Source organism: Syngnathus acus, chromosome 10 (assembly GCF_901709675.1).
Source record: "Syngnathus acus chromosome 10, fSynAcu1.2, whole genome shotgun sequence".
Taxonomy (NCBI): domain Eukaryota; kingdom Metazoa; phylum Chordata; class Actinopteri; order Syngnathiformes; family Syngnathidae; genus Syngnathus; species Syngnathus acus.
In genome coordinates this window covers 13,928,668-13,954,141 of record NC_051095.1, presented here as the reverse complement: position 1 = coordinate 13,954,141, position 25,474 = coordinate 13,928,668, and the positions used below count along the sequence as shown (strand labels likewise).

The following is a 25,474-nucleotide window of genomic DNA, read 5'->3' as shown; positions in this document are numbered from 1 at the left end:
CGTCTATTTCCTTTGACCAGTCACCAACATACACAAACAGAGAGGATTTATGCAAGCTGAATTGTTCATACGTCATTATATGGTAGTCAATTGAAATTGGTAAGGTTCATTTGACTTACATTTCCCCTTAAGTCCACATGTGGTACCACCTCAGCCGCCTATCCGAAAAGGAGGTGCTTTAAACGGCCACACTCAGCTGAAGGGTCGTCCTCCTCGCTGGAAGTCCAGTGCTGCCTATCTGTCCATAAATGTCCAAAATGTGATTTTGTAGTTTAGTCATAAAGGTATAAGTGTCTAAACAAATAAAAAAAAAATACAAACACAATTTCAGGGAAGTCTTTTTTTGCTTTTGATTTTATCAAAATTTTCCATTTCACATTTCTTTTAACTTAAATACAGAATACAGGTAGCAAACAAGACATTACAAGACAAAAACTTGACATGATTTAATGAGAAATACAGAAAACTGAAAATGTACAAAGAAAAATAAAATACAGGAAAAATGCATTATTGTTGTCCTTTCAGTTTTTTTTTTTTTTTTTTTACATGGCCTTTTCCATTTGTATCTTGGTCTCCATATTCCGACAGTGACAAAAGTGATGTAAAGACACTTTTCTGCCATTACCCTCGGACCTCCCACCAGATTTGTGCCTCTACATAAACCATTCACAGCTATGCGCTTTCATGGTCAGTAATATGAATTGGTGCTCTGTCCTGGCTGTGTATCTATTTATAGAAGGAAAAAAAAAGAAGAAGAAAGTTATACAGAATAAGTTTGAGAAGATGAGGCAACAAGCGAAAGGGACTGGAACTTACTTGAGAGTTGTTGTTGCAGTTGTCTGACCAGAGCGGCTGTCTGTTGCTGTTGCTGTGTCTGCTGCATGCCCTGACGCGGGAACTAAAACATGAATACGCATGATATGATACTGTTGTGTAAGAGCACCGGGTACAGCTTTAAATTCCAATATCCTGTAAAACTTTGAATGTGTTTCTTCAATAGGATAGACTACAGATAAATAAAACCACACAAACAAGCAAACACATACTAAACGGAATTTCGGTTTCTTTGTGTGTCTTGACATATGAAGGGATTGACAATAAAGCTGACTTTGACTTTTGACTTTGACTTTGATACTGTATACACAGAGTGTAGTAAAAACAGATTTGATTGAAATTGAGTTTTGATTAACCAAATCCAATCGCTGCATTTCAAAATGTAAAGTCCTTAAATCGTACGGTATCCCATGTCGAGATATGTATCGAACTGTCTTTTGAAAAAAATCACAGCAGATGTAATTCTATTAAAAAAGAAATTTAGAGTTTTTTATTTTTTATTTTCTAAATTGTGATACTTGGGCTTGCAAGTACTTTTAAATGTTAGATACGCATTTGTTTTTAGTTTAGTTTAGTTTATTGTTTAGCACATATTATTATAACAAATAACAGTGCAGGGAGGGAGACGAAGCCTAGGGCTTGTAAGGAGCTCCACTCCTGTATAAGGAGTCCTGTAATAGAGGAGTTTTAAGGTCCTCTATTAAACACCAACCCACACACAAACACATACACACTGTGTCGAGTCTTACTGTGCTGGGTCGTACCATGGGTTGCTGTGGAGGCAGTGGTTGCATGCCCAGACCCTGGTTCTGTTGCTGCCCTGGTGGAGGCACGCCTGACACCTGCTGCTGCTGCTGCTGCTGCTGTTGCTGCTGCTGTTGTTGTTGTTGCTGTGGCTGCTGCTGAGGAACCTGCTGTTGAGGAGGGACTTGCTGTTGAGGAGGGACCTGCTGGGACTGGACTTGTTGCTGTTGCTGCTGTTGCTGCTGCTGCTGCTGCTGCTGCTGTTGTTGTTGTTGATGATGAACTTGTTGAGCCTGCTGCTGCTGTTTGGACATATTTACACACGCTCTTATTACTTCTGCTCTATTGTGTTAAATTTGTTTTTTTTTTTTTAGAAAAATGTGTGGCATTCACTCAGTCAGCCTATTCTTAACAGTTTTCTGCATTTCTCCATAATATATCTCGAGTTGAACTTGACATAATGACAATAATAATAAAAAAAAAAGGCTTTGGGTTTTTTTCCCAATCCAACTCAAAGTATTGTGAATCGGGTTCCTACTACTTAAGTCAAGTTAAAGTCAAGACTTTTAAATTCCATTTGAAAAATTTGAGACCAACTTCACAATGGTCTCAATGTTGTCCAAAGTTGACTGACTTTATCAAAATTACTTAATGTGCATCTGCTCTCACGTGAACATTTCGTTAGGACTTTTGAAAGACTGATGGAAAACATCTTAATGCCATTTAAGACCTTTTTGCAGATTTTAAGACTTTTTAATAATCCCCAGAACCCTGTGTGTAAAAGTTATTGTGAGCTACATACTCTGAGTGCTTGCTGTCTGAGGTACTGCTGCTGTTGTTGTTGTTGTGCTGCTGCCTGTTGCTGTTGTTGCTGCTGCTGCTGTTGCTGCTGCTGCTGTTGTTGTTGCTGTTGTTGTTGCTGTTGCTGCTGCTGCTGTTCTGTCAGAATCTGATTGGGCCTCATGCCCGGAGGGCCACCCTGGCCTCCCATGTGACTGAGACCGTGCATGATGGGATTCTGTTGGATGGGCTGGTGGGCAAACCTGCTTGGCGGCACATTGATAAAATAAAGCGTGTATTCATCATGGCAGGCCACATAATAAACCGCACGACAAACTGACCTCTGTGCGTTCTGCATGTTGTGTGCGTATCCCGGTGCCTGCTGGTGAACGTAACCACTGGGCCTTTGCTGCATTTGCCTTAGAGGATCCACCACGGCTGGGTTGGCTCCTGGATGGGCGCCCTGGAAGTTCTGGTTCCCGAAAGAGGAGGGAACTATGGCACCACCTTGGGACGGGTGTGGCTGCATCCCCATGTGTGAGCCGTATGACGTGTAGCCCTGAGATAAGTTCTGGATAAACAACAGGAGACGGTGGATGAGACGGTAAATGTGACCGTGACCAGTGTGGAACATTTTCTAAAATACAGTACTATAGTTCTGAAAGTAGTTGCCAAGGGTGTATATTTATTCAACTACTGAAAGAGGGAGGCTTATATCTTGACAAATATATTTTTGTAGTCATATCAAATCTTAGATCCCCCACCTTTAGAAAATACAGGCCCTGCTGCAAATAGCAAAATGTATGAGCAATTGGCTCTATTAATAGTTTATTTAATGCATAAATATCCCAGAAATGATTATCCCGAGACATCTTATTAACGTTGAAACTCATTTTATAGCATTACAATTTAAAGTTTTGCAACAAAAAAAACAACAACACCCCTTCTGGCAAAAACATTCCCTTAACAAACCAGGCCCAACTTGGCTCCTCTGCGATGCACAAAGTTTGACATAAGACTTATTTTAAAAGGCTGTTCACATGATTTGGTTCTGCTATTCTGGTTGGCAGGAGTTAACGCCGCACATGAATGATAGCATTTAGAGATGGGGAAAAAAAAAAAAAATGAGGCGTTTACTTGAGGGGGGATTTAATTTGTCTTAAGTGGATGGAACTTAACTGGGCCACAGCATTTATTAGAGGGCCAGCCACTAGTTTTGGTAACGCAATGGTGTATGCAATTCATTTGTGTGTTTTACAGTCGTAGCTGGCTAACACAATTAGAAGATAAGATATAGGAAGTCAACTTACTTGAGATGGCTGCATTGAAGAGTAAGGTTGGTTGGGTGCCATTTGTCTGATCTGCTGCCCTATCATGCTGTGATTCTGAAACAACAAATACAGAGTCAGTGTATAAGAAATGATCCTTGAGGTTTACAATTGAAGTCCTCAAACACCGGAGTGGTGATTTTATTCTGCAGTGAAAAAGCCACGTAGACTTTTTCAATTGCATTTTAATGACTTAGACCAATCACACACACTTTATATGCTATCTATTCTTGTCAAGCAGTTCTGCACTAGGACAGACGCAGTTGATTATTATTGATCTCTTCGCCAGTGTATAAAGACCATTGAAGGGCTGATGTGAGCAACTAGGAGTCTTTGCTACTTCTACTTGATCTTAACTAGAGCATTGAATGAACTCTACCTGGTGAGGAGCAGTTTGACCTGTCAGTGGAGCCTGACTCACCAGTCTGACCTGCAGCTGGTGACGCAGCATCTGGTTCTGCTGCATGTTAGGCTGAGGCTTGTAGACCATTTGGTAAGGTTTCTCCATACCCATCATTCCTGGCATGTTGCCCTGCATTGTGGGCATCATGCCCGGGTAGCTGGGCCGCGTGGTCATCATTTTGTTCATTTGTGGGTTGCGAGCAGGTCTGTAAGGAGGATCTAAACCAGGTCCCCCTGCGGGAGGAGAACCCACTTGAGAGTGCGAAACAGGACGATGGAGCAAGCGTGACGTAAAGGTAGACACATTGAATATTCCTCCACATATTAAAGCTATTCCCAAGTGTCTTCATAAAAGTCTTATGCCATATTGAAGTGATTGAGAATACAGCATATTTATCACTAGGGCTGGGTATTGCCAACAACATCACGATACAATGCGTATCACGATACGGAGGTCAAAATACGCTGCGCGTCACATGTATCGTGATACACGGGCCTGATATCGTACATTACTGAACATACATTTAAAAAACAAAACAAAAAAAAAAAAAACGATATTTTCATCATGCTGAATGACATTTTTGTTTACTTCTCCTGTTAGCAGCGCTTAGTGCCGTGCCTGGTCAAAATGTATGCGTACTGCACAGCAAGGAGCAGCATTCAGAGAGGCGCCAGGAAAGACTACCAAAACTACCAAGTCAGCATGACAGACAGATCATGCATCATCTCACCCGCAAGGCGACCAAGATTGTGAGTGATGTGAGTCACCCCGCTCACTCTTTGTTTGAACTTCTGCCCTCTGGGAGGCGGTACAGGAGCCTGCGCTCCCGCACCACCAGACTTTCCAACAGCTTCGTACTCCAGGCTGTTAGGATCCTGAACTCGCTCCCCCTTTCAGCGTAGCGTCCTGTTCTTGCTGTATGCTCACTGGCTCGGTTTTGCCCCTCATATTCAATGGGTTATTGGTCTGTTTTTATTCATCGCTCATTTTATTTTATTTTATTTATTATTTATTATTTATGGTTTGTGCCTTCTTGTTTTTGTTTTGTGTCGCCTACTTGTATGTCTCGTCACCGTGGGATGGAGGAAACGGAATTTCGGTTTCTTTGTGTGTCTTGACATATGAAGGGATTGACAATAAAGCTGACTTTGACTTTGACTTTGATAAGCGGAGACTCTGAAAGAACTTTGAGCGCAATGACACAACAGGAAGTTACTGAATATTAGTTAAGAACTTATTTTTCTTCCATTTTGGGTGGTGAGTGATGAAGAGGACTCTCAATTGTTCAGCTGCTGTAATAGCGCTTTTCGCTGAGAATAAAGAATATATTTGAGTGATTGGAACCAATGAGAGGATATTAGGTGTGCCATAATTTTTAAGTCTTTTTCTTATTCATAATTCACCTTTAAGTAGAAGAATGCCAGAGACTTTTTTGAAGACATCTAGGAACAGTTTTAAAAAGTGAGCCGTAATATGTCTCTTTTAAATATGCTGGTATTAAGTACTGACCGGGAGGTAAAGGCTGGTTCTGTGTGTACATGCCCATGCTCTGCTGGCCATAGGGCAACCTGCTGTAAGGATTCTGCATGAGCTCTGGTGGCATGTTTGTTCCGTAGCTCACACCAGGCGTACGGTTCACGTAATCCTTTAGAAAGTAAGAGTGAACAAGATCAGTAGTCAAATAAATACCTAGTATAACTTATTTTCTAACACTATTGAAACAAAGCACAAGAAGATTTCCAAACCTCCGTCTTTGCCGACGGAGTCTTTTTTTTCTTGTTTGACTTTTTCTTGTTGGAATCAGAGGGCACGGAGGGCACGCTCTTCTCCGGCTTCACGGCCTCCAGCATCTTCTTCTCGGGCTCCTGCGAGATGGGTGTCAGCGGCTCCTCTTCTTCGGGCGGCAGTGGGAGCGGCTCCAGGTAGTAGCTGCGCGGTTTGGGCTTCAAGTGCGTATGGTAGAGTAGGAAGCGTTGCTGCTCCTCAAATTTGGTCACCTTGCGGTCCATGCGCACCGTACCAAACCAGCCCCATGAAAGAGGGGCTGAGTGTTTGAGGCCCTCAAAGACGTCCCAAGGGGAGATCTTCTGCTTGGTCGACACTTGAAGCCCCTGATGGAAATTATACATTTAGTCAGCATTGGGGTTGTTAAGTGGAATTGTGTATGTAAAATAGTTTGTTAAAATTGAAATAATTCACTCTAATTTGCAGATGAATTATTTATAATCAGTTCAATAATGGCAAAATAAGTATTTGATAATATTTAAAATAACGTACGTATGTAGAATAATATAACTATATTCAAAACTGTCAATGGATTACTGAATTGAAAAAATCCACATGTATATGTAAACCTGAAGATTTTTTATTTCATTACTTACAATAACTTGATCAACAAATGACTAAAAAAAAAAGCTAAATTAATGCTACAGATATTACAGGACTCTTGATAACAAACACTCTGTGGGCTGTATACTATGTAGCCAGGTGGTCATAGTTTGCTCTTCCCTGATTTAAAACAACAGCTTGGTGATTGATACCTGTCACTCTACAACAGCTTACCTCTTTCTCAAAACCAGCTATCTTGTTCCCCTTGGTGTCGATCAGTGAACCCTGAGGTTCACACGTGATGACATCACGGGTTTGCTTAGGTAGTGGCAGCAGCTGGCGAACCTTCTCCAAGCTCTCCGACTGCCGATCCCCAAGCTCCTTCTGCAGACGCATGAATATTTGTAGAAATATGTTAATCTTGAGTGGTGAAGACACCTTTGAACATTGAAGAACTGACACTGAGCTTTTGCAGACATGGCAAATATTGCAGCACTTACAGGAATAAAAAAACTACACAATGCACAACAAGCTCAATATATCACACCAGGCATCGTCCTATTGATATATTTTTGTGCATGTACCATAGAGGTTGTTCAATTCATAAATTCGTTTACAATTATAGTTAACTGTTTTCATGCCAAATGGCATAAGCTAAAGCTGTTAAACCAGTGACCAGTTTTAAAGTGATTCTTTATGTTAAATCACACAAGAAGCTGGTTCATTGCTTATGATTTTGAGTAAAACATTTCAAAGGATCCTCTTAACTAGTAGTGTGATCAACATTTTAACCAACTACACATTAAGATGTGATATGAATTAAAATAATTTTGGACATGCTGAAAAAATGTAAAACGAGAAGAAATAATGATTTTTTTAAAATTAAAATAAACTTGTGACTTAAATTTGGCATTATTTGTTGTACTACTTTTATACTTATATGACTTTTGGCACTTTTCTGCCATTCCAGGCCAACTAAAAATTCTGTAAATCCAAATTTGAATATTCATAAAAGTCAGAAAAGTGTAGCCTCAGAAATATATAATGCCACCTTTGATGCAGTCATTGTTATGGTTACACTGACTAGTGGGTGAAGTGGAATTTGTATGGCTATTGGCTTCCAATTTAAAACAGATCATATTAACAGTTTCATCTTTCTGTTCCTAGCAAGATAACCCTATAAGTATCATCAGAGCTCGCGACAGATGTTTCCGCCTTAAGTTTCAGGAATTTTAGTGCTTTACTGTTTAACTAAATTATTCTAGGCTAGCATCGCATACACCACTTCGGAGGTTCCTGGATAGATCATAAATATGCTGTACAAATACTAATAGTAATACAAATTACTCCAGGAACTAATATGTGACTATTGTTCCAGCTAGAGCGAGAAAGAATTCAAATTCAAATCAAAGCAATCTTTATTTGCCAAGTTTGAGCATACCAAACAAGGAATTTGAAAGTATTGTTCTTACCCTGAGCTTCTTGACTAGATTCATGTAGGCCCGCTTATTCTCCTCCATGCTGCCCTGAGAGATGCTGGACATGTCTGCGGCCAACGTGCCATTAATGAGTACGCTCAGCATGTCCAGCACGGTTGTGAAGAGCTCACTGTTGGACAGAATTAGAAACTTTTGAGACCATGTTACATATCCACACATGATTGACGGTGGTGAAAAAGTGGCTTGGCTCACTTATTGGACTGCATGTCAACCGTTCCGCTGCTGATGATGTCGAGTAGGAGGACGGCCCACTCAGTGGTCTGCTGGGTGCTGCGTTGGACCGTGTCGAACATGCCGCCCACCTTGTTAGTGGCGGGCAAATGTACAGTTAACGTTCGTGTACGATTTATGAAATGGCAGCAACAACTGACTCTGCTCTAGCCATATTTTTCCACAGACGGATGGATTTGTTTTTACTGACAGTCATTTAATGAAAAATAAATCAAGCTACAAAGTGCAAATCCAGTATGCTATATACGTAGACATTTTAAACATGGAATCAATTAATTAAACATGAAATTGTGTATCTATAAAGACGCCCAATTTGATTTTTAATCCAGATTTTTTTTTTTTTTTTTTAAAGTTTCCTTACAAGATTGAGCCGCAGTTTCAGGGCCTCGTGCATCATTTGCTTCGCCTTGCAGTCGTCCTGATATTGGTCCTCTCTCCAGTTAGTGACAATCTGCTGAACTTGGCTGTAGAGGGAGGTAAGAAGACCCTCCCGCTGTTCATCCTGACCCTTCAGGCAGGTCAACACCAAAGACAGGAATGGCTGCTGGCTTAGCAGGGACATACTGAGAAATGGAGGGGGGATTGACAAGCATCATAAAGGGATCCAGTGATGAAAAATAATTGTCAGTTACCTTTTCTGCTTCTGGCGATCCCTCTCCTTCCGTGAGGACGAACCAAGGTGCTGTCCTTTCTCCAGCTCCTCTCCGGCTGCCTTCAGAACATGTCCCTGAACTGAAGTGGGAAGCTTGGCTATCAACGGAGCCACCAGCCACACACCTGACCGTTCTGACGAACTGCAACACACGGCACAAAATAATGTCATCTCTAAGGAAGAGGGAAAAAAAAAAATAATTCTAATTTCTTTATTTTAAGGCCTTATCGCCCAGACTTTTCAATACGCTCACCTTAAAATAGGTTTTATCTTGCTGGTGGTGCTGCTGCTGTTGGACGCAGAGCCACTTTGGAGCACTGCGCCGTTCCCTGAGGGGTTATTGGAGTTCATCTCAGCTGATTTTTGAAACACCTCGATTGTGGCCTTGGCTATGTTCTCTAAAAGAGAATAGAGCTCCTGCAAGAGGGAAATTACAACAATGTGTTTTAAATGGTGGTCATGGATGCTACTAGCTTGTAATGGTCCAGTGACTTGCATTGTTTGTGCTCTGTTTGATCATCAGCTGAAGTTCCAGAGACGACTGTCTCATTGTCCACTGGTCCATATTCTATAAGAACAGAGTTTATTTCATCTTTCATTCTGTTAATTTGTGGAGATTAAGACATGGCACCGCCAGAAGAGGGCCGACTTCAAATTGCACCTATTTATAAAATAAAATGCATGTTCACTCAAATTTTAATAAAAGAACATCAGAAAGTAACCTTCCAGCACAAGCAAAAAAAGATGGTCAACCTGTAAGATTCGTTTGATGCGCTGCCTCTGCGGGTTGTCACCGTCATCACTGTCCAACTGCCGGTGAGGGTAGCAAATGAGCTGCAGCAGCCGTTGGGCCTGAATGTTGACCAGCACCGGATCCTGAAGGGCACTGCTGTCCTCAGACAGAGACTTCAGACAGCGCTCCCCTACCCACTCCTGTAGAGAGGAAAAACGAGAGGTCAGCACAGAACAATGACAGTGTAAGTTCCTTGTGTCACATTTTGCAAGTAATATTCCATACAATTGTTTATCGCTTAGGTTTGGATTTTGCTTCACTTCCTCCACAATGCTTAAATTAATTAATGAAGGGGGAAAAAACTGTTTTTGCGTTCGGCCTGATACGCTCACCTGCTGGCAGATGGTCTTCAGAACATACTTTGCATACACGTCCAAGCTGGCTGTTTCAATGGAGACATTTCGGCCCTCTGACAGGTCATCAAGGCCAGCCGAGTGAGACAGTCCAGAGCCCCTTAACTCAGCATCACCTGCAACGACAACAAGACTGGTGTTAAATGTCAACTTGTGGCCGCTGTTCTGGTAACCTACCACGCAAACGCTTCCTTACCTAACATGAAGACAGCTTTGAGAACAGCAAAAACAGCTCCCACAACTATGCTGTTCTGTGACGCCGCCAGGAGATGGCGGTCACATGATGACCGGATACCCACAGAAGACTTATCTGCAAGTTGTTGCAAAATCTTTTTTCCCTTCTTTTTGAAACATAACAAACATAAGTATATAATCTATTTTTATTACCTGACTTAATGCCATCCTGGGGCACAGGGTTGCGCTGCGGCGTCTTGAAAAGGTGCAATAAGATTCTGCAGGTGAGCCTTGCTCCAGGCTCCGAGTCTTGCTCACTGCATGCTAAAAGGATGAGGTTGTTCAAAACACGACACAATGAACTACTGCAAAATCTATCTGAATTCAAAAATATGTCCCTCTTAGATTGTTTACCAGGAGTGGTGGGGGAAAAAAAGATAACATGAGTACAAAGTGGGAACACTTAGCGTGTGTAGTAGGTTTGCTTAATTAACCAAATTTTAATCATGATCCCGATTTTGGCTCCAGACGATCGCAAAATTCATATAATCGAGGAAAAATGATTCTTTGGTGTTTCTGTTCTGAGACGTGCATGCGCAACTCAACCACTACGCGTATGCCGAGAGTGGAGCTCCGGGCCATATTTAACAGGCAGTGTTGTACCTCAACGCATTCAATGAACGAAAGTTCATGAACTCGTTCATATTTTGGATGAATGTGAACTGAACTGAGCTTTGTGAGCATTTTCGTAAACGCACTCATTTTGGGGCCAATGAGTGATTTTGAACGGCGGTTTACTGTCGTTTAATGAAACCAGGTTTCCTGTTCTTAGACTTGAAAATAAAACTCCGCTAAATACACTGTAAACAAGGTGGGGCGGGGAGGATTTGGCAACCACGAACAGTCGCACGGAAGAAGTCTGGGAAGGGGGGTGGGTCAGTTTATCTTAAATATTACGCAGACTACATTATAACTAATTGAGTCTGGGGCACTATTAGCGGGACAGCCACTATTTGAGGAAATATGCAAATATAGATTCTTACCTGCATTGAGGAGTGATGGAATGGCCACACAGCGCACCAGGTCCTCCAGAAGGAGACACTGTCTTGCGATGAGAATGGCCACAAAGGTTGCCAGGGAATCGTGGAAAGACAAATCGCTAACCTGAGGGACATAAGAGCAAAAAAAAAAAAAAAAAAAAGGCCTGTTAAGAGTCACAATTAAGTAAGAGCAAGTCAAGGGAATATGAACTTAAGAAATCAAAAGAGGAGCTCAATTTTGGACACAGTGGAACTCATCCATTTTCTAGAGCTCGTGTGTTAGGGTCACACGTGTGCAGGCACTTATCCCCGCTGACTTTGAGAGACAGGTGAGGAACACCCTGGACTGGTCGTCAGCCAATTGCAGGGAACATAAAGAAAAACAAGCAATCACTCTCACATTCTTTCTTACTGACAATTTACAGCGGACCTTTCAATGTCACATTCAAAACTATACAACTTAGAACTGAACCCTTGCAATTCAACCGTTAAAAGGGAACCAATTGTGTTTTGAGTTGGAGACGGTGTTGAAAGTTAGAAACAGCATTTAGTTAGGTAAACACAAACGTACGTCGACGTTGCACAGCAAGTCGTTGAAGCCGCAGTTGCCGTTGTTAGAGGAGCAGCAGAGCGCCTTGAGGATGCCGAGCCACTCGGCACTCAGGGAGCGACAATATGCCGTCAGCTCGGCACACAGGATCCCAATATCGTTCACCCTTGGAAGAGAAACATCACTCTTATCTCAACCACTGTGGGACAAGTTATAAGTTGGGTTATGTATCTCAATATACATGTAGTACCTCTCGGGGTCCCGGTGGTCCACACACACGTCCATAAGCACATTGCACACAAAGCTGTAGCGATTGGCCGGGCTGTCGTTGAGGATCTTGCCCACCATGGAGTGGTTGAAGTTGTGCGCCGAAGGGTTGGCGATGGCCTCCATCATGAACACGGGGTCCCACAGCATGTTGGAGTCCGAGGGGTCGATGTTGCAATAGATGGAATTCTTCACCTTTGAGCAGAACTCACTAAAAAGGAAGAAAATGCATGAATGTTTATTTTAAATCTTAATATTTTACACACTTTTAAGTACTTCATAAGCAGTTCACATTCATCCAAAATATGAACGAGTTTATGAACTTTCGTTCATTGAATGCGTTGAGGTACAACACTGCCTGTTAAATATGGCCCGGAGCTCCACTCTCGGCATACGCGTAGTGGTTGAGTTGCGCATAAGCATAGATTTTTCTCATGAATTGTAAACTAATTCAGTACCTGAAGATCTCGCCAAATTTGTTCTTGAGGTGACTGCAGGAGGTGTAGAGATCATACAAATAGGCCAAGATGCAGCGCTCGGCGGAACAACAGTCTGCTGGGTTCACACCAGACTTCACCACAATGCGTAGCCTAGGGCACCATTTGACAAAAAGAAACAATGTCAGTTTAGCAGGGTTTTTGGATTCATATTTTAGTCGTCGTCATCCCAATTCAGCACTTGTGTAAGACATTGCTAAGGCATCAAGAAAACTATTTAACCTTACCTTGTAAGTATTTTCAGTGACAAATCTCTGCAATAATAAAATCCTAAGCCAAATGCTTAAAAAATGTTATTAGTGTGAAATTTGGCTCTGTTTAGTTTAACTCAAAGCTATTACTCTGACACAGGTTACTTGTACCATCTGACGACTAGTGGAAAAGCATTTAATTGTTCTGTCTGTTGCTTATTTGCTGATGATGGTCAAAAGTTCATGAGCGACGTACCCGTCAAAAACCTGTGCCGTCTGCTCGGGGTTGAGAATGAGGCAGGAGTGGTACCTCCTCAGAACAGCGACAATGCAAAGACACAGGCTGGTGGTGTAGCTGCCCACCAGGCTGGACGATTTGAGCAGCAGCTCGGCTTCCACCAGGCTCAGCTCGTTCAGAAGCTACAAAAACAAACCGTTCGTTGACGAAGCCACGACAGCGACCACTTAAAAATTTGACAAGTGCAGTTACTTGAATAGCAAAGTCGATGAGGCCACTTATGTTGAGGGAGTACTCCATGAGGTCGAAGATGAACTGAATGTGCTGCACGAGAGGCAAGTGATAAGACATTCCTAAGGCAAAGCTGGTGATCTGTTCCAGCACATTTCGGGACACCTGCACCAGGGAAAGGGGTAAAACACACACATAACAGTGGTCACAGTTGGTGATATCCATCCTTGACTCAGACAAAAGTGAAACCTCTTCAGTTCACACTGAAATGTCACAGTAAAGAAACATTGTGAAAATTAGTAGAAGAAACCTAACCTGCGAGGTGACCTGGTGCTGGTCAAAGTGGGAGAGGTGCTGGAACTTGGAAAATATATCTTCTGCGGTGGGAAAGGCCTCTGGCTTACTCCTTTTTCGTTTTTGTCCCTCCTCACCCCCTGTACAAAACAAAAGGTGATGAAACAATCGATGTCTGACAGGGTGAAATTCAGCTAAACCCAACAATAGATTCCAAACGTGACATGCACTTATTTTTCAAGTCATGCCAAGAATATCTTGTTATGAATATTCAAAATATATTCATGATTTATCAAGACTAAAAAGATACTAAAATCTAAGACGGATATGGTATACTAATTGGATGTAATGTAAAACCTAGTGATGCAATTGCATTCACAGATCATGAGGACGAGTTTGACTGCAGGCATCAACACCCGGGACTAAAAAGTGCAAAATATAGTGAAAAACAAATGACTCATCACTGAACTAGAGAGCAAAATACCTGTTTCTGCAGTGCTTTTGCGGTTGAGCACCTTCAAGATATCTTTGGTTATCTTCTTGATGGTGTGTCGGGCCTCGTCCCGCAGTTTGCCCACGCCGTAGAGGACCACGAGCCGCTGGTTGCACTCGTGGCTGGCATTCTCCTCCTGTGATGAGGCAGGTTTGGTGACGTGTGAGAAGGCAGCAAATAAACCACCGGCGAAGAGATGGCCCGGATAACCGGAGTCGCGGCACAACAGAAAGCAAATTAAATCACTTTTTTTCGGATCTAATTCCAACTAAACAGGAATTTTGTTCTCATTGCAATCTGAGACATTTGTTTCCTCACCTGAGGAATGGGAAAGTGGGTGGCGTACTGAATGTGCCGGGGCTGGTCGTATAGCTGGGGGAAGGCAGGGTCCATGCACTTGTCCTTACAGGTGTTTTTGCCATCATGCTCAGGTGCCGATTTCTCTGGGGAGGGGCTGCCCTTGGACTCGCAGTGCATCGGAGGAGAGAACATCTGCAAGGCGAATTGTGGTGAAATGTGACACACAAGATATCCTTTGATCTGGGATGAGCAATATGGCCTTAAAATAAAATGTATTTTTTTGTAAAAAAAATTAAAGAAATTAATGTTTCCCATTACTGATAAAAAAAGAATAAGCCAGAATTATCCAGAGCAAGATTTGCTCTTTTGTCCTCCTCCTGCTTTACTTCATCTGATAACAAACATGCTTTATTTTCTGCACGGCTGTGTCACGTCTTTGCTCTCGCCCTGCTGGCCAGCTGACGCGCCCTCCGCACTAGACCTCGGGGGGCGGGCGTTGCCAATACGGAACTGTGCGTGCCAATCGCCGCTGATCGTCACTACCCGTCCTATGTCCCCTGCTGATGAGGGCATTTATATAGATGCTGTTTGCCGCCAAGTCCTCGCCGTTTCGTCTGCTTTGATACTCGCACGCCTGCCACCTGATTCCGGTATGCCTGGCTTCTTGTCTGCTTTGACACACGAACACCTACCACATGATTCCCGTTTGCCTGATCCGCTGTGTAATGATGCCACCAAGACGCACAACGCGAGCTCACTGACTGGCTCATCAGTCGCCTCATGCACCTACCTGCTCTGCTTGCATCCCAGCCTCCCTTTTCCTTTTTTCGCATTCCCTAAAGAAACAGTCCGTGTTGCACATGGTTGTCCTGTCTCGTTCATGACAGGCTGGCTGCCGCGCTTCCTGCGCTTGTCCGCAGTGACGCACAATGCTCAGAGGCACGCACCTTGCTATCAGCGTGTATTTAAATGCCGTTGTCCCGTCACTCATAAACCTGCAAATTAGCGCCTTCGCGAAAGGTGAAGCGCGAAGTAGCGAGGGATCACTGTATACATTGGCACATCTCAGTGGCCTAGTGGTAGAGTGTCCGCCCTGAGACTGGAAGGTTGTGGGTTCAAACCCCGGCCGGGTCATACCAAAGACTATAAAAATGGGACCCATTGCCTCCCTGCTTGGCACTCAGCATTAAGGGTTGGAATTGGGGGGTTAGATCACCAACTGATTCCCGAGCGCGGCACCGCTGCTGCTCACTGCTCCCCTCTCCCCCAGGGGATGGATTAAAATCACATGGGGATGGGTTAAATGCAGAGGACAAATTTCACCACACCCAGGTGTGTGTGTGACGATCATTGGGACTTTAATCTTTAATCTTAATCTTGGGCAGTTGTCAGCACGATAGACTAACCACCTTTTAAAAAAATAAAGGTGCTCGAGGAGTTGAGAAACTTACTGCATTACTAATTTGACAACAGTGACTGTACTTTTGTAAACTAGCTCAACTGCAGCCGTGTGGCAGTCTTGTGCTTAGAGCTACTCAAGCAGAAGAAAAAAGCGCTGTCAAATTCAAATAGGCTTCCCAGCCTTTCCCTTGGTATTATTCATAACCGGCATACCTCGTCAAAATTGGCACTCGAGTTGTGGTCGATTTCCATCGACTCCGACAGGGCGGTGTCCTCCATCTTAATGCTGCCGCCCGCGTCCTGCTCCTTGCGATCAGACTCATCTGAGGGCTCGTCACTTGGAGAGCGAGGGCGTGGTAAGTGGCCATCGGAGGATAGGTCGCCACGGGAGATGAGTGTGCACATGTAGATGTTGTGCGAGAAGACGTCGTGGCGGATGAGCTCGCAGAAGAGCAGCACTAGGTTGGAGAACTCTACTCGCTCATTCTCGTTGCCGGGTTCCGCTAAAGAAAGGACAAAAATTGGTTATGAATAATTTAATACAAGTCTCATGCTTGTTTCAAATCCTCTTTAATATATGTACTCTGGGTGATATAATAAGAGGCAGAGACTCACTGAGTGTGGGGGCTTGAGTATCCAGGAACTGAAGCAGAACATCCTGAAAGACTGGAAGCGTGGCGGCGGAAAGGGAACCCGACGACACCGAGCCCTTCTCATCCACCACCTCAGACTCGCCGCATCGCTGACTCATACATGGGCAGAATAGAAGCCTTTGAGTGCTAGTTTCACAATTTCTATGTATACTAGTCTTCTCTGATGGAAACTGGAATTATCACTTCTCTCCATATCTCATCTGATTAAGAGGAAAAGTTAAACTGCACCGTGTTCTGGGTGCCTGTCAATCACAAGTACAACACAACAGCGCAAAATAAAACTATGAAGTATATAGAAAAAATAAAGTATACAAAAAATGATAGATGTTAAACTATATATATACACAATGTAAACAAGTTTGCAAAGCTGTTTTTAAGTCAGCAACATTTTACGTAGCGAATAAAACGGTGGTCGCAAACGGGTCAATCCTGCAAAGAGGACGGGGAGGAGGCGGGGTACTCACCTCCGCTTCTATTTCAGCCTGTCGTTTCTCAAGCAGCTTGGCCACCACCATAGCTCTGTGTCTACCTGACCGCTTACAGCAAACGGCCCATTCACAAAGCAGGGTCACCACCGCGTCGTCGTCCGGCGACATCTGCACAGGAGCGCACTTTGTCAGCACTATAGTCAACAATGTTGCGCTATGTGATTTGTCTTTCTTTTATTAATGTTTAAGACATCTGTAATAGTACCTCATGGCCATCCTTGCTCTGGCCTGAGCCAAATATTCGGTTGTACAAGGAATCCAGCGAGTTGTTAAAGTCGGACTTTTCAAAGCTGTGATTGTCCAAAACCTCCAGGGTGTGCAGCACCCTCCCGATGGTGAACCCTGACCACGGAATGAAGAACATTGTCAAACAACGGTCCAGCGCTCCCAAACATAATCCTCATGCTGTGAACATTTGTCAGAGGCAGACAAGGGGGCACTTTTCCCGACCTGCCGTGGTCTCCTGGCATTTGTCAAACGACCAGCGAAACTCCACCGCCTGGCCTCGCTCCTTAACTTGCTCCTCAATCTCTCTTAGCTTTACACGGACCTGCGGTGTGGATGGTGACGAATGAACATTTTGAAGTTATAATATATTTTTCTCCAGCAGAAGAACGTACCTGCTGTGTGAAGGCAGTGTTTCCCCCTGGCATTGGTAAGCTGGAGGGGGCAATGGGGAGGAGGTCCAGAGGGGAGCCAGTCTTGTTTCTGCTGTCTGTGAGAGAGTAATGCCATACCAGTGCACTGGGGCAACACAACACTATGCTCTGAAAGACAACAGCACAACAGTTAGTGAGTGACGTAGTACTGAGAACAAATATCACATGAATGATGGCAAAACACGGTTGAACTCCTCATCATAGCACAAATTAGGGACTTGATTCTAGTTCTTTTGTTTCTTTGAAAAGATAATACCTTTTGGACATTCACAAAATTGACTTTCCCATTCAAAGGTGTCATTCGTGTTTAACGACTTGTCTTTTTCTGTCTTATGAGGACTTGTTTACATTATATTGTATGATGAGGACTATTTCCCTTATAAATGTTGTTAAAATTTAGTCTTTAACTGCTTTTTACATGTGCATATTTTTGGTGTAAATTTACAGTTAGTCTCAAAGTATACACAAAGAACTTTTGTTTCCTTGTGAAGTTATGACTTTTCTTGTATCGCCAAAACCTTCTATTAGGATTTTCTCCCACAAAATATGACTTTACTTATTCCGGAGTGAGCTGCTCTTTGGAATTATTTTCTCTATCCAATTAATATGACCATTCTCTTGAACATAAGACATTTAAATGTATGACCTTTGCGCCGCATACTATGACGTTACTCGCGCGCGCACATCGCACACCACGCACGCACGCACGCACGCACGCACGCACGCACACTTCAAAACAAAAGTGAAAGCATCAACTCCTTGATGGCACTCGAGCGTCATTGTACCTGCAACATGCAGCTGAGGCCAAATACCAAAGGCCGGTGCTGGGGGCAGATATAGAAGTCTGTGAAGGGCGTCTGGGGCTGGTTCCCTCCAGCTGGCTGGGTAGTCGGTGTCGGGGGAAGGGCATTTCCCTGTGGCGTCAAAATGCCGTGCGTCGGGTGCCCACCGCCTGCGCCAGGGCCCAGACTGCCGTCGCTTAGCAACAGGTTGAGGCGTCGCGTGCAGAAGTAAGCCAGCCTGCGTGACAAGTAGGCCGACTGAACGAATTCCCCCGAGTACTGTAGGAAGGGAAGAAATGCAGAGGCATTACACATACATACTATCTATGCACTGACCTGTGACATGGGGTTTAAAAGAAACATAATGAAAGGCTTTCACATGGATGAAGGTAAGCAGCTGCTATGAGAAAATCATGACAGCCTATCACCACATACTGAGACACGTGTGAGTGAGTGTGCGTGCGTGCGTGCGTGCGTGCGTGCGTGCGTGCGTGCGTGCGTGCGTGCGTGCGTGGTCCAGCAGGACAGAAGATAAAAGATACAGGGAGTGAAATTGGGCTGCGTGGTAGGTGAGAATGGTCTACCTGTAGTAAAAGTGGCAAGAGGAGTCTCAGGAGCTCATCCTCACCGGGTCGAACCTTCTCGAAACACTCCAGCACCCACGTCAGGAACTCATGCCTGTCCAGCATTCCGTCCTGAACATATCAATCAATTTATTGAAAACTTATCGATTGTAACCATTTTTTTGTGTCCTCCTGTGATCAGCCGATCAACTGATTGATCACATCCAGGGGGAAAAAAAATCGAAATCTGTTGTCCCATGTACCTACAACATGCAATATGCAATATGGGAAAATACAATATGGGACACTGACGACATATTTTATCTATTGAGGTGAGGGGTAGGGCTGAACAATTTTAGTAAAGGACTGAATTGAATTTTTTTCTGATATGCATTGCAATTTCAATTTACTATTTTGCTTTTATAAAATCAAGCTTCTGGACAATATTGACTATGTATTGAGGCAATTGCAAATATGACCAAAAATTACATACCACAACCAAAACATTAAAAGCTCTTGCTCTAACGATGTAAGAGCACGCGGAAAGGCCAGAGTCGTGATTTGAAAGGAAAACCTCAGAAATGTGAGGCAATTATTGTAACTAATCGTCCTCCACGTGGCCCTTAAAAAGAAATTCCTGAAAGTGAAATGTTGGTATAGCATGGTCTTATTAGTTGGGAAGGTGATAAATTATAGTTTCATCAACTATTATTCAGCTCTTTGCAGAAGAGTTCATCCAAATAGAAAAACTGAATTTTTAGCCACTGGTAATACCATTTCAATCAACCGCACTGACCTGAAACATGAACATGGCCAGTTTCTCGTTGTACTCCCATTGCTTGGTGGCCATCTCCACGTCAGTGGGTGTGGCTGGGAGCGGCGAGCTGCAGCCTTGACTGGGGTACTGTCGGTAGAACTCGGCCACCTTTTGGAGTTGCTCCCACAAGTACTTTGTGATAATCTGGGTCCATTCTATAAAGGCGTATTTGAATGTCAAAGAAATTCTTGCATTGCGTGAAGCCAAAATGGTGAGAGCAGACACGTGTTTCTTACCAATACAAGGATCAATCACGTGCCTCTTCTTGACTTTCGTCTCTGTGATGGCTGCATGATAAGCGCATGTCATCTTGATCATCCACGCTGAGCGCATGACGGGGACCAAGTATTTCGCCAAATACCCGAAAACCTCCTCCTTCTTACTAAAAATTGGCACCTGTGAAAATGAGTTCATGAAAAAGAAAATGGCAACATGAAAAAAAAAAAAAAAAAAACGACTATACGTCATACTGTTGATGGCTCCTCTAACTCACATTAACTCACATTTTCTTACAGACGCAGTGCCCCAATTAATCACTGGGTGCGTGAGCCCCGAGATTAAATAAAAACAGTGCAATACAAATAGAAGCCTCCATTTCAACCCAGGAAGTTATAACAGTAACACTTGTGGAGAATTTACAGAGCACCAGAGGCTACAGATGAAGCAAGGAGATCAATTCATTGTGATAATAATAAATAAAGTTAAAAGTCCCAATGATCATCACACACACATCTGGGTGTGGTGAAATTTTGTCCTCTGCATTTAACCCACCCCCGTGTGATTTTAATCCATCCCCTGGGGGAGAGGGGAGCAGTGAGCAGCAGCGGTGCCGCGCTCGGGAATCATTTGGTGATCTAACCCCCCAATTCCAACCCTTAATGCTGAGTGCCAAGCAGGGAGGCAATGGGTCCCATTTTTATAGTCTTTGGTATGACCCGGCCGGGGTTTGAACCCACAACCTTCCAGTCTCAGGGCGGACACTCTACCACTAGGACACCGAGCTGGTAGATATTGATACTGTCTACTAAATCAATATTAATCAACGCCTTAATGAGAATTCCAGAGACCTCAATTTGAGGTCTTCCTACCTTTTTGGCCAGTTGTGTGAGTGGCTTTGTGCCCGCTAAATCCGTGAACCAGTTATTGACGGAGCTCTGTGACCTGGCTGTGACCAGCCAGAAATTATCCTTCTGGTTGACCTGCGGCTTACGCTTGCCCGTGTCGGGAAAAGTGTTGTAGCGTAGCTTCTCAGCGATGATGCTGCTGAAGTTGGAACTGATCTGTAAAGTCGGAAAAATGTCAAGCGGGAACGGTAATTAAATGTGGGGAGAGGCACGGTAGGTTAAAAAAAAAGTCACCTTGGAGGGGTTGAAGTTGACATTTTTGGCACTCCCATGTTCATCACCAGACACAGCTGGCTGGTTGTTGAATCCTTGTTTCACATTCAATGCAGTCAGCTCATCCTAGTGGGAGAAAACATATTTACTTTGTCTTGTCATGTGTACAAATAGTAAATGTGTATTTAGACTGTAATGCCTGATCAGTGCACATCCATCTTGTGACATTTCCCAAAATAAAGTGAAATATTTCTGCATATTCTGTTCAAGGTAACAGTTTTCAAAATGCATGTACGTACATATATCAATTTGTTTTTAGGATAATATGGTCAAGAAAGGGGCGGCTCGGTGGCACACTGGTTAGCACGACCGCCTCACAGTTAGGAGGGTGCAGGTTTGATTCCACCTCCGGCCCTCCCTGTGTGGAGTTTGCATATTCTCCCCGGGCCCGCGTGGGTTTTCTCCGGGCACTCCGGTTTCCTCCCACATCCCCAAAACATGCTTGGTAGGCTGATTGAGCACTCCAAATTGTCCCTAGGTGTGAGTGCGAGTGCGCATGGTTGTTCGTCTCTGTGTGCCCTACGATTGGCTGGCAAACAGTTCAGGGTGTCCCCCGCCTACTGCCCGATGACTGCTGGGATAGGCTCCAGCACATCCGCGACCCCAGTGAGGACAAGCGGTACAGATAATGGATGGATGGATGGATGGATGGATGGATGGATGGATGGATGGATGGATGGATGGATGGATGGATGGATGGATGGATGGTCAAGAAAGCAGTCTGTCCTTTTTATTGTTAAATACACCTAAATCTCAATTTTACGCTGACTTTGGGGTCCAGAATTTGGGAGTCGTTAATGCTAAAAGCGCGTTGGATAGAAAGTCTTGCTTTTGTAGAAAGGCATGTTTTTAGGCAGATGAAGGGGTCCTTTGTTATGTTAATTTAGGTCAGGCATGTTGTTGGGCAGCCGAAGTCGTCCGCCACTGTGAATGCTTCCACACATCGAAGTCTGTTGACATTTTATGAAAAGAGAAGCAATACGCAGATGACAGACAATATCAGGCGGATTGAGTAAATTTTTATGCTATGTGATGCTCTGTGAATTGGATAGAAGCGAGAAAAAAACAGCCACTTATTCTACTACTGTGTCCGGCCATGCTCTTTGACTTGTGAGTTACTATGTAGATGAGGTGCTTCCGTGAACTTCCCCCTTTCCGAATCAAAAACAATCCACGCTATCCCTAAAACTAACAAAGTAGTCTCATAAAGATCATACAGCCCAACTCCCTATTATCTAACGCCTTTAAATTGGTCACAGAAGTTCATTGAATCACTAGCGCTAAGGTATCTGCGCGAGTCATTTAGCTTCGTACGGTCCTTATATCATCCATTTAAAATATGACTAGAAAATGTATTTGACAAAACAATTGGGGTCCATGACCAAACCGCGTTAGACAGAAAGTCACGTAGGCTCGAAGCAAGTAAAATTGAGATTTAGTTGTAATTGTCTGCAGTGGGGCTTCAATGAATCAAAAAACTCAAATAATTGGATTATGAAAAGATAAAGCTGGGGTCAACATCTCTGCTTTGAAGCTTTGCATGAATAATATTTCCACAAGGACTAATGTTACTGCAGGTGCATGCCCCCAATCAGTGTAGAAAAAGGTTGGAGCAATGGCCGTGAGTCAGGAAGAAAAAGTCTGTAAAAGAAAAAATATGTCCAGAGTTTGGCATGATTGCACACTGAACCAAGATGACGAAACACCACAAACACTTTTATGATCGCCAACACAAGGAATGCATCGAAAGCAAATTTAATATCACCTACCATTGCTAGTTAGAACATATCGTAAAGCCTCCACAAAGTGGTCAACGACAGACGCAGCCGTCTGGTGCTCATTAAATGGCTTACTTGAACAAAGCGGAAGATAAACAAACATGTTATCAGCACATTCATACACGAGCTGCCAATGGCCACAACTAATGCTGAGTAACTCAACAAGCAGAGCGAATGTAGTCTTTCGCTGACTCTCACGTCACTCACGCCATTCCCACTCAAAGTCACAGATACTGCACTCAAACATGAGGATTGCGACCCCAAGTTGTCAAGGATAACATCTCACATGTGCAATATTGCAATTAACAATCGACAGGCCAGGCCCTGCCTTTTAAAGCCATTCACACTCAAAGTCACAGATACAGCAGTCAAACATGAGGATCACATGTGCAAAATTGCGATTAACATTGCAAAATTATTTTTTATACGATTAATCAATGGGATCATCGGTAGAAACCCGATTCTAAAACAACTTATAACTTTATTTTTACAGCGCATTTCACAACAACTACTTGACAGCTGCAGCCCTAGTCCGAAGTTCCTAGGCAACTACCAAGTACCTTTCGGTACGGACGTTCTGCACATCTCCCACAGTTAATTAACATAACCACCAACCCAATGACATGGCACCTAAGTTGCATGAGCTTTCAAAGTGAAAAAGCGTCTTTGAAATGGTAGCCAAAGCACTAGCAAATGTCAAAAAGCCAACCCAAAGTACAGTGTTAGCTTTTGAAAATGTTATAACTGTGTGCAGCTATTTGTGTGACGCTATTTGTGTTTGGCGTTGTCATGCGCCACACCGCATATTTGACAAGTGTATTTTCGTGGATTGGTGATGAAATTCTGCATGTTTGTGTGTACCAGGCACTTTCTTGCCTTCCTGTTAATTTCAACGTGGTGGTGGTGGTACGGGGAGTTTATTTTCAACAGTGTTTGTGCTGACATAGCACAATAACTTAACTAACTAAAAGCTGCTAGTCAATATTCTAGGCTCTGAAGTAGCAGGTCAGCTCACTTGGGAGCCTGATGAAGATAAGTGGGAAAGAAAATTGATGTACGGATGGATGCCTCTAGCGTTTGGCTTCTTGGGATACTGTGGCTTTATCGCTCTGGAATTTCAGCTAGCCTAGCTTCCAAGTCTTCCAAGTCTCTGGCAGAGAAAGTCGATGTGTAAATATCCTTGCTGTTTCAAAACAGTCGGGAGGAATTGAAGACCGACTAGTGACCAGTCGAGGGTGTACCCTGCGTCAGCTCGGCTCCTGCTCACTTGAGACCCTGATAAGGAAAAGCGTATGGACAACGGATGGATGGATGGACGGACGGACGGACGCCGTCTTTAGATTAAAAACAAAACAGTGAAATGTATAGCTCTTTATAATGAACACGTTGCATCAATGCCTTCAGATTAACATCCAATCCGTTTGTCATTCGCATCAACGGATAACCTGAGGTTAATAATAGATCAGGAGCAATTACCAAAGTCCTATGGCTCCGCCGAGCAGACGTTCAAAGTAAATGAGTTAAAACACGCTTAACTGCGCATAGTTAGCCAACTAACACGCCGATGTTTAACTTTTAAACCCCCCTTCCGTAAATGCAACGTATTTCGTTCGCCAAACAATGAGGTCATTTCCATTTATAAAATGCATCGATTTGGTGCTAAGATAGTAAAAGTCTGGTGTTTCAACAAGCTCGTTGTTGGAGCCGACGCGCAAGCTCGAGAAGTGACAAGTCTCCTGCGGTGTTGTTCATTGTTATTGCCCAGGCCCGAGTCGTTTTTGGAGTGGGCTAGCTGGAGAAGGCTAGCCGCCACTAGCTAACCTTAGCCTCGCAGCTAGCACACAGCCGCTTCCACTAAAACGTCCCGTGTCCACTTAAACACAAAGGGCAGAAGATTTTCTGACCTCCTTCTGCTTCGGATCTTGTGGATAAACGTCCGGAGGCCCGAGCCGGGGCCGCTTTAACGGCCGGTGTTCATAGCTGAGGATTCCGAAGGCAGCCATCATCCAGCGACATCACAGCCAGTGCTTTGCTTGCCTCCTTCAGCCCGTCTGCACGCAGTGCTGAGAGCCACAAACACTTCCGGTAAGGGTCTGTCGTTTCGAAATAAGAGAAATAAGTGACTCTCTGAAATGAAGTGACATATTTCCACATCTACTATTCCTTCGTGCAGTATTTGTCATTACGTTTTTTTTAACAGGGTGATACGGTGATCACTGGTATAGGACGTCCGCCTCACAGTTCAGAGGTGAAGAGTTCGATTCCGGCTCCGGTCTTCCTGTGTGGAGTTTGCATGTTCTCCCTGTGCCAGCGTGGGTTTCCTCCGGGTGCTCCGGTTTCCTCCCACACCTACATTCCAAAAACACGCAGTTTGCCGATTGACCACTCCAAATTGCCCGGAGGAGTGAGTTTGAGTGCAAATAGTTGTCTGTGCCCTGCAACTGGCTCGCGACCAGTTCAATTGGGGTCTACACTCATCAATTGTAAACTTGTTCTTTGAACCTAGTTAGTAGTACATGGGGAGAAATGCTTGTCAAAAATGAGTTAATACATGGGGAGAAATGCATGTTAAAAATGCTGTAATGTCCGTCCATGGGGAGAAATGCATGTTAAAAATGCTGTAATGTCCGTCCATCCATCCGTCCGTCCATCCGTCCGTCCATCCATCCATCCATCCATCCATCCGTCCGTCCGTCCGTCCATCCGTCCATCCATC

The 25,474-nt window shown here is 43.8% G+C and overlaps 1 protein-coding gene across 7 annotated transcripts; it reads right to left on the bottom strand.

Annotated features, from left to right (window-relative positions):
- Positions 1 to 479: 479 nt before the first annotated feature.
- med12 (mediator complex subunit 12) lies at positions 480 to 24,821 on the bottom strand. Of its 7 annotated transcripts, none has more exons than XM_037261512.1 (42): positions 24,663 to 24,821; positions 20,942 to 21,046; positions 20,672 to 20,863; positions 19,820 to 19,979; positions 19,563 to 19,738; positions 18,788 to 18,898; positions 18,207 to 18,482; positions 17,383 to 17,529; positions 17,213 to 17,312; positions 16,968 to 17,104; positions 16,739 to 16,870; positions 16,237 to 16,363; positions 15,835 to 16,124; positions 14,239 to 14,412; positions 13,912 to 14,056; positions 13,449 to 13,567; positions 13,155 to 13,298; positions 12,921 to 13,084; positions 12,435 to 12,566; positions 11,960 to 12,187; positions 11,731 to 11,875; positions 11,163 to 11,283; positions 10,333 to 10,443; positions 10,142 to 10,255; positions 9,925 to 10,061; positions 9,553 to 9,732; positions 9,296 to 9,367; positions 9,053 to 9,216; positions 8,780 to 8,941; positions 8,509 to 8,710; positions 8,109 to 8,218; positions 7,890 to 8,025; positions 6,652 to 6,801; positions 5,835 to 6,200; positions 5,599 to 5,734; positions 4,066 to 4,322; positions 3,669 to 3,743; positions 2,700 to 2,929; positions 2,381 to 2,621; positions 1,584 to 1,880; positions 817 to 898; positions 480 to 726 (listed from the first exon to the last, which is right to left on the bottom strand). In XM_037261512.1, the coding sequence occupies exons 1-42, from the start codon at positions 24,762 to 24,764 to the stop codon at positions 689 to 691; spliced, it is 6,687 nt and encodes a 2,228-aa protein (XP_037117407.1). In that variant the 5' UTR covers positions 24,765 to 24,821; the 3' UTR covers positions 480 to 688. The 7 variants fall into 7 exon arrangements, with proteins under 7 accessions (XP_037117407.1, XP_037117413.1, XP_037117409.1 ...); XM_037261518.1 differs by having other exon boundaries at positions 1,599 to 1,877; positions 4,108 to 4,322; XM_037261514.1 differs by having other exon boundaries at positions 1,599 to 1,880; positions 24,663 to 24,764.
- Between the last annotated feature and the right edge of the window lie 653 nt (positions 24,822 to 25,474).

What these genes read in the sequence shown, in the direction of transcription:
- med12 (XM_037261512.1), bottom strand. Translation starts at nt 24,764, where the DNA reads ATGATGGCTGCCTTCGGAATCCTCAGCTATGAACACCGGCCGTTAAAG. An exon ending in TGGCCATGTTCATGTTTCAG is followed by an intron (nt 18,899 to 19,562) that starts GTCAGTGCGGTT and finishes TGATATGTTCAG; the next exon opens with GACGGAATGCTGGACAGGCA. An exon ending in TGAAACTGCGGCTCAATCTT is followed by an intron (nt 8,219 to 8,508) that starts GTAAGGAAACTT and finishes GCCACTAACAAG; the next exon opens with GTGGGCGGCATGTTCGACAC.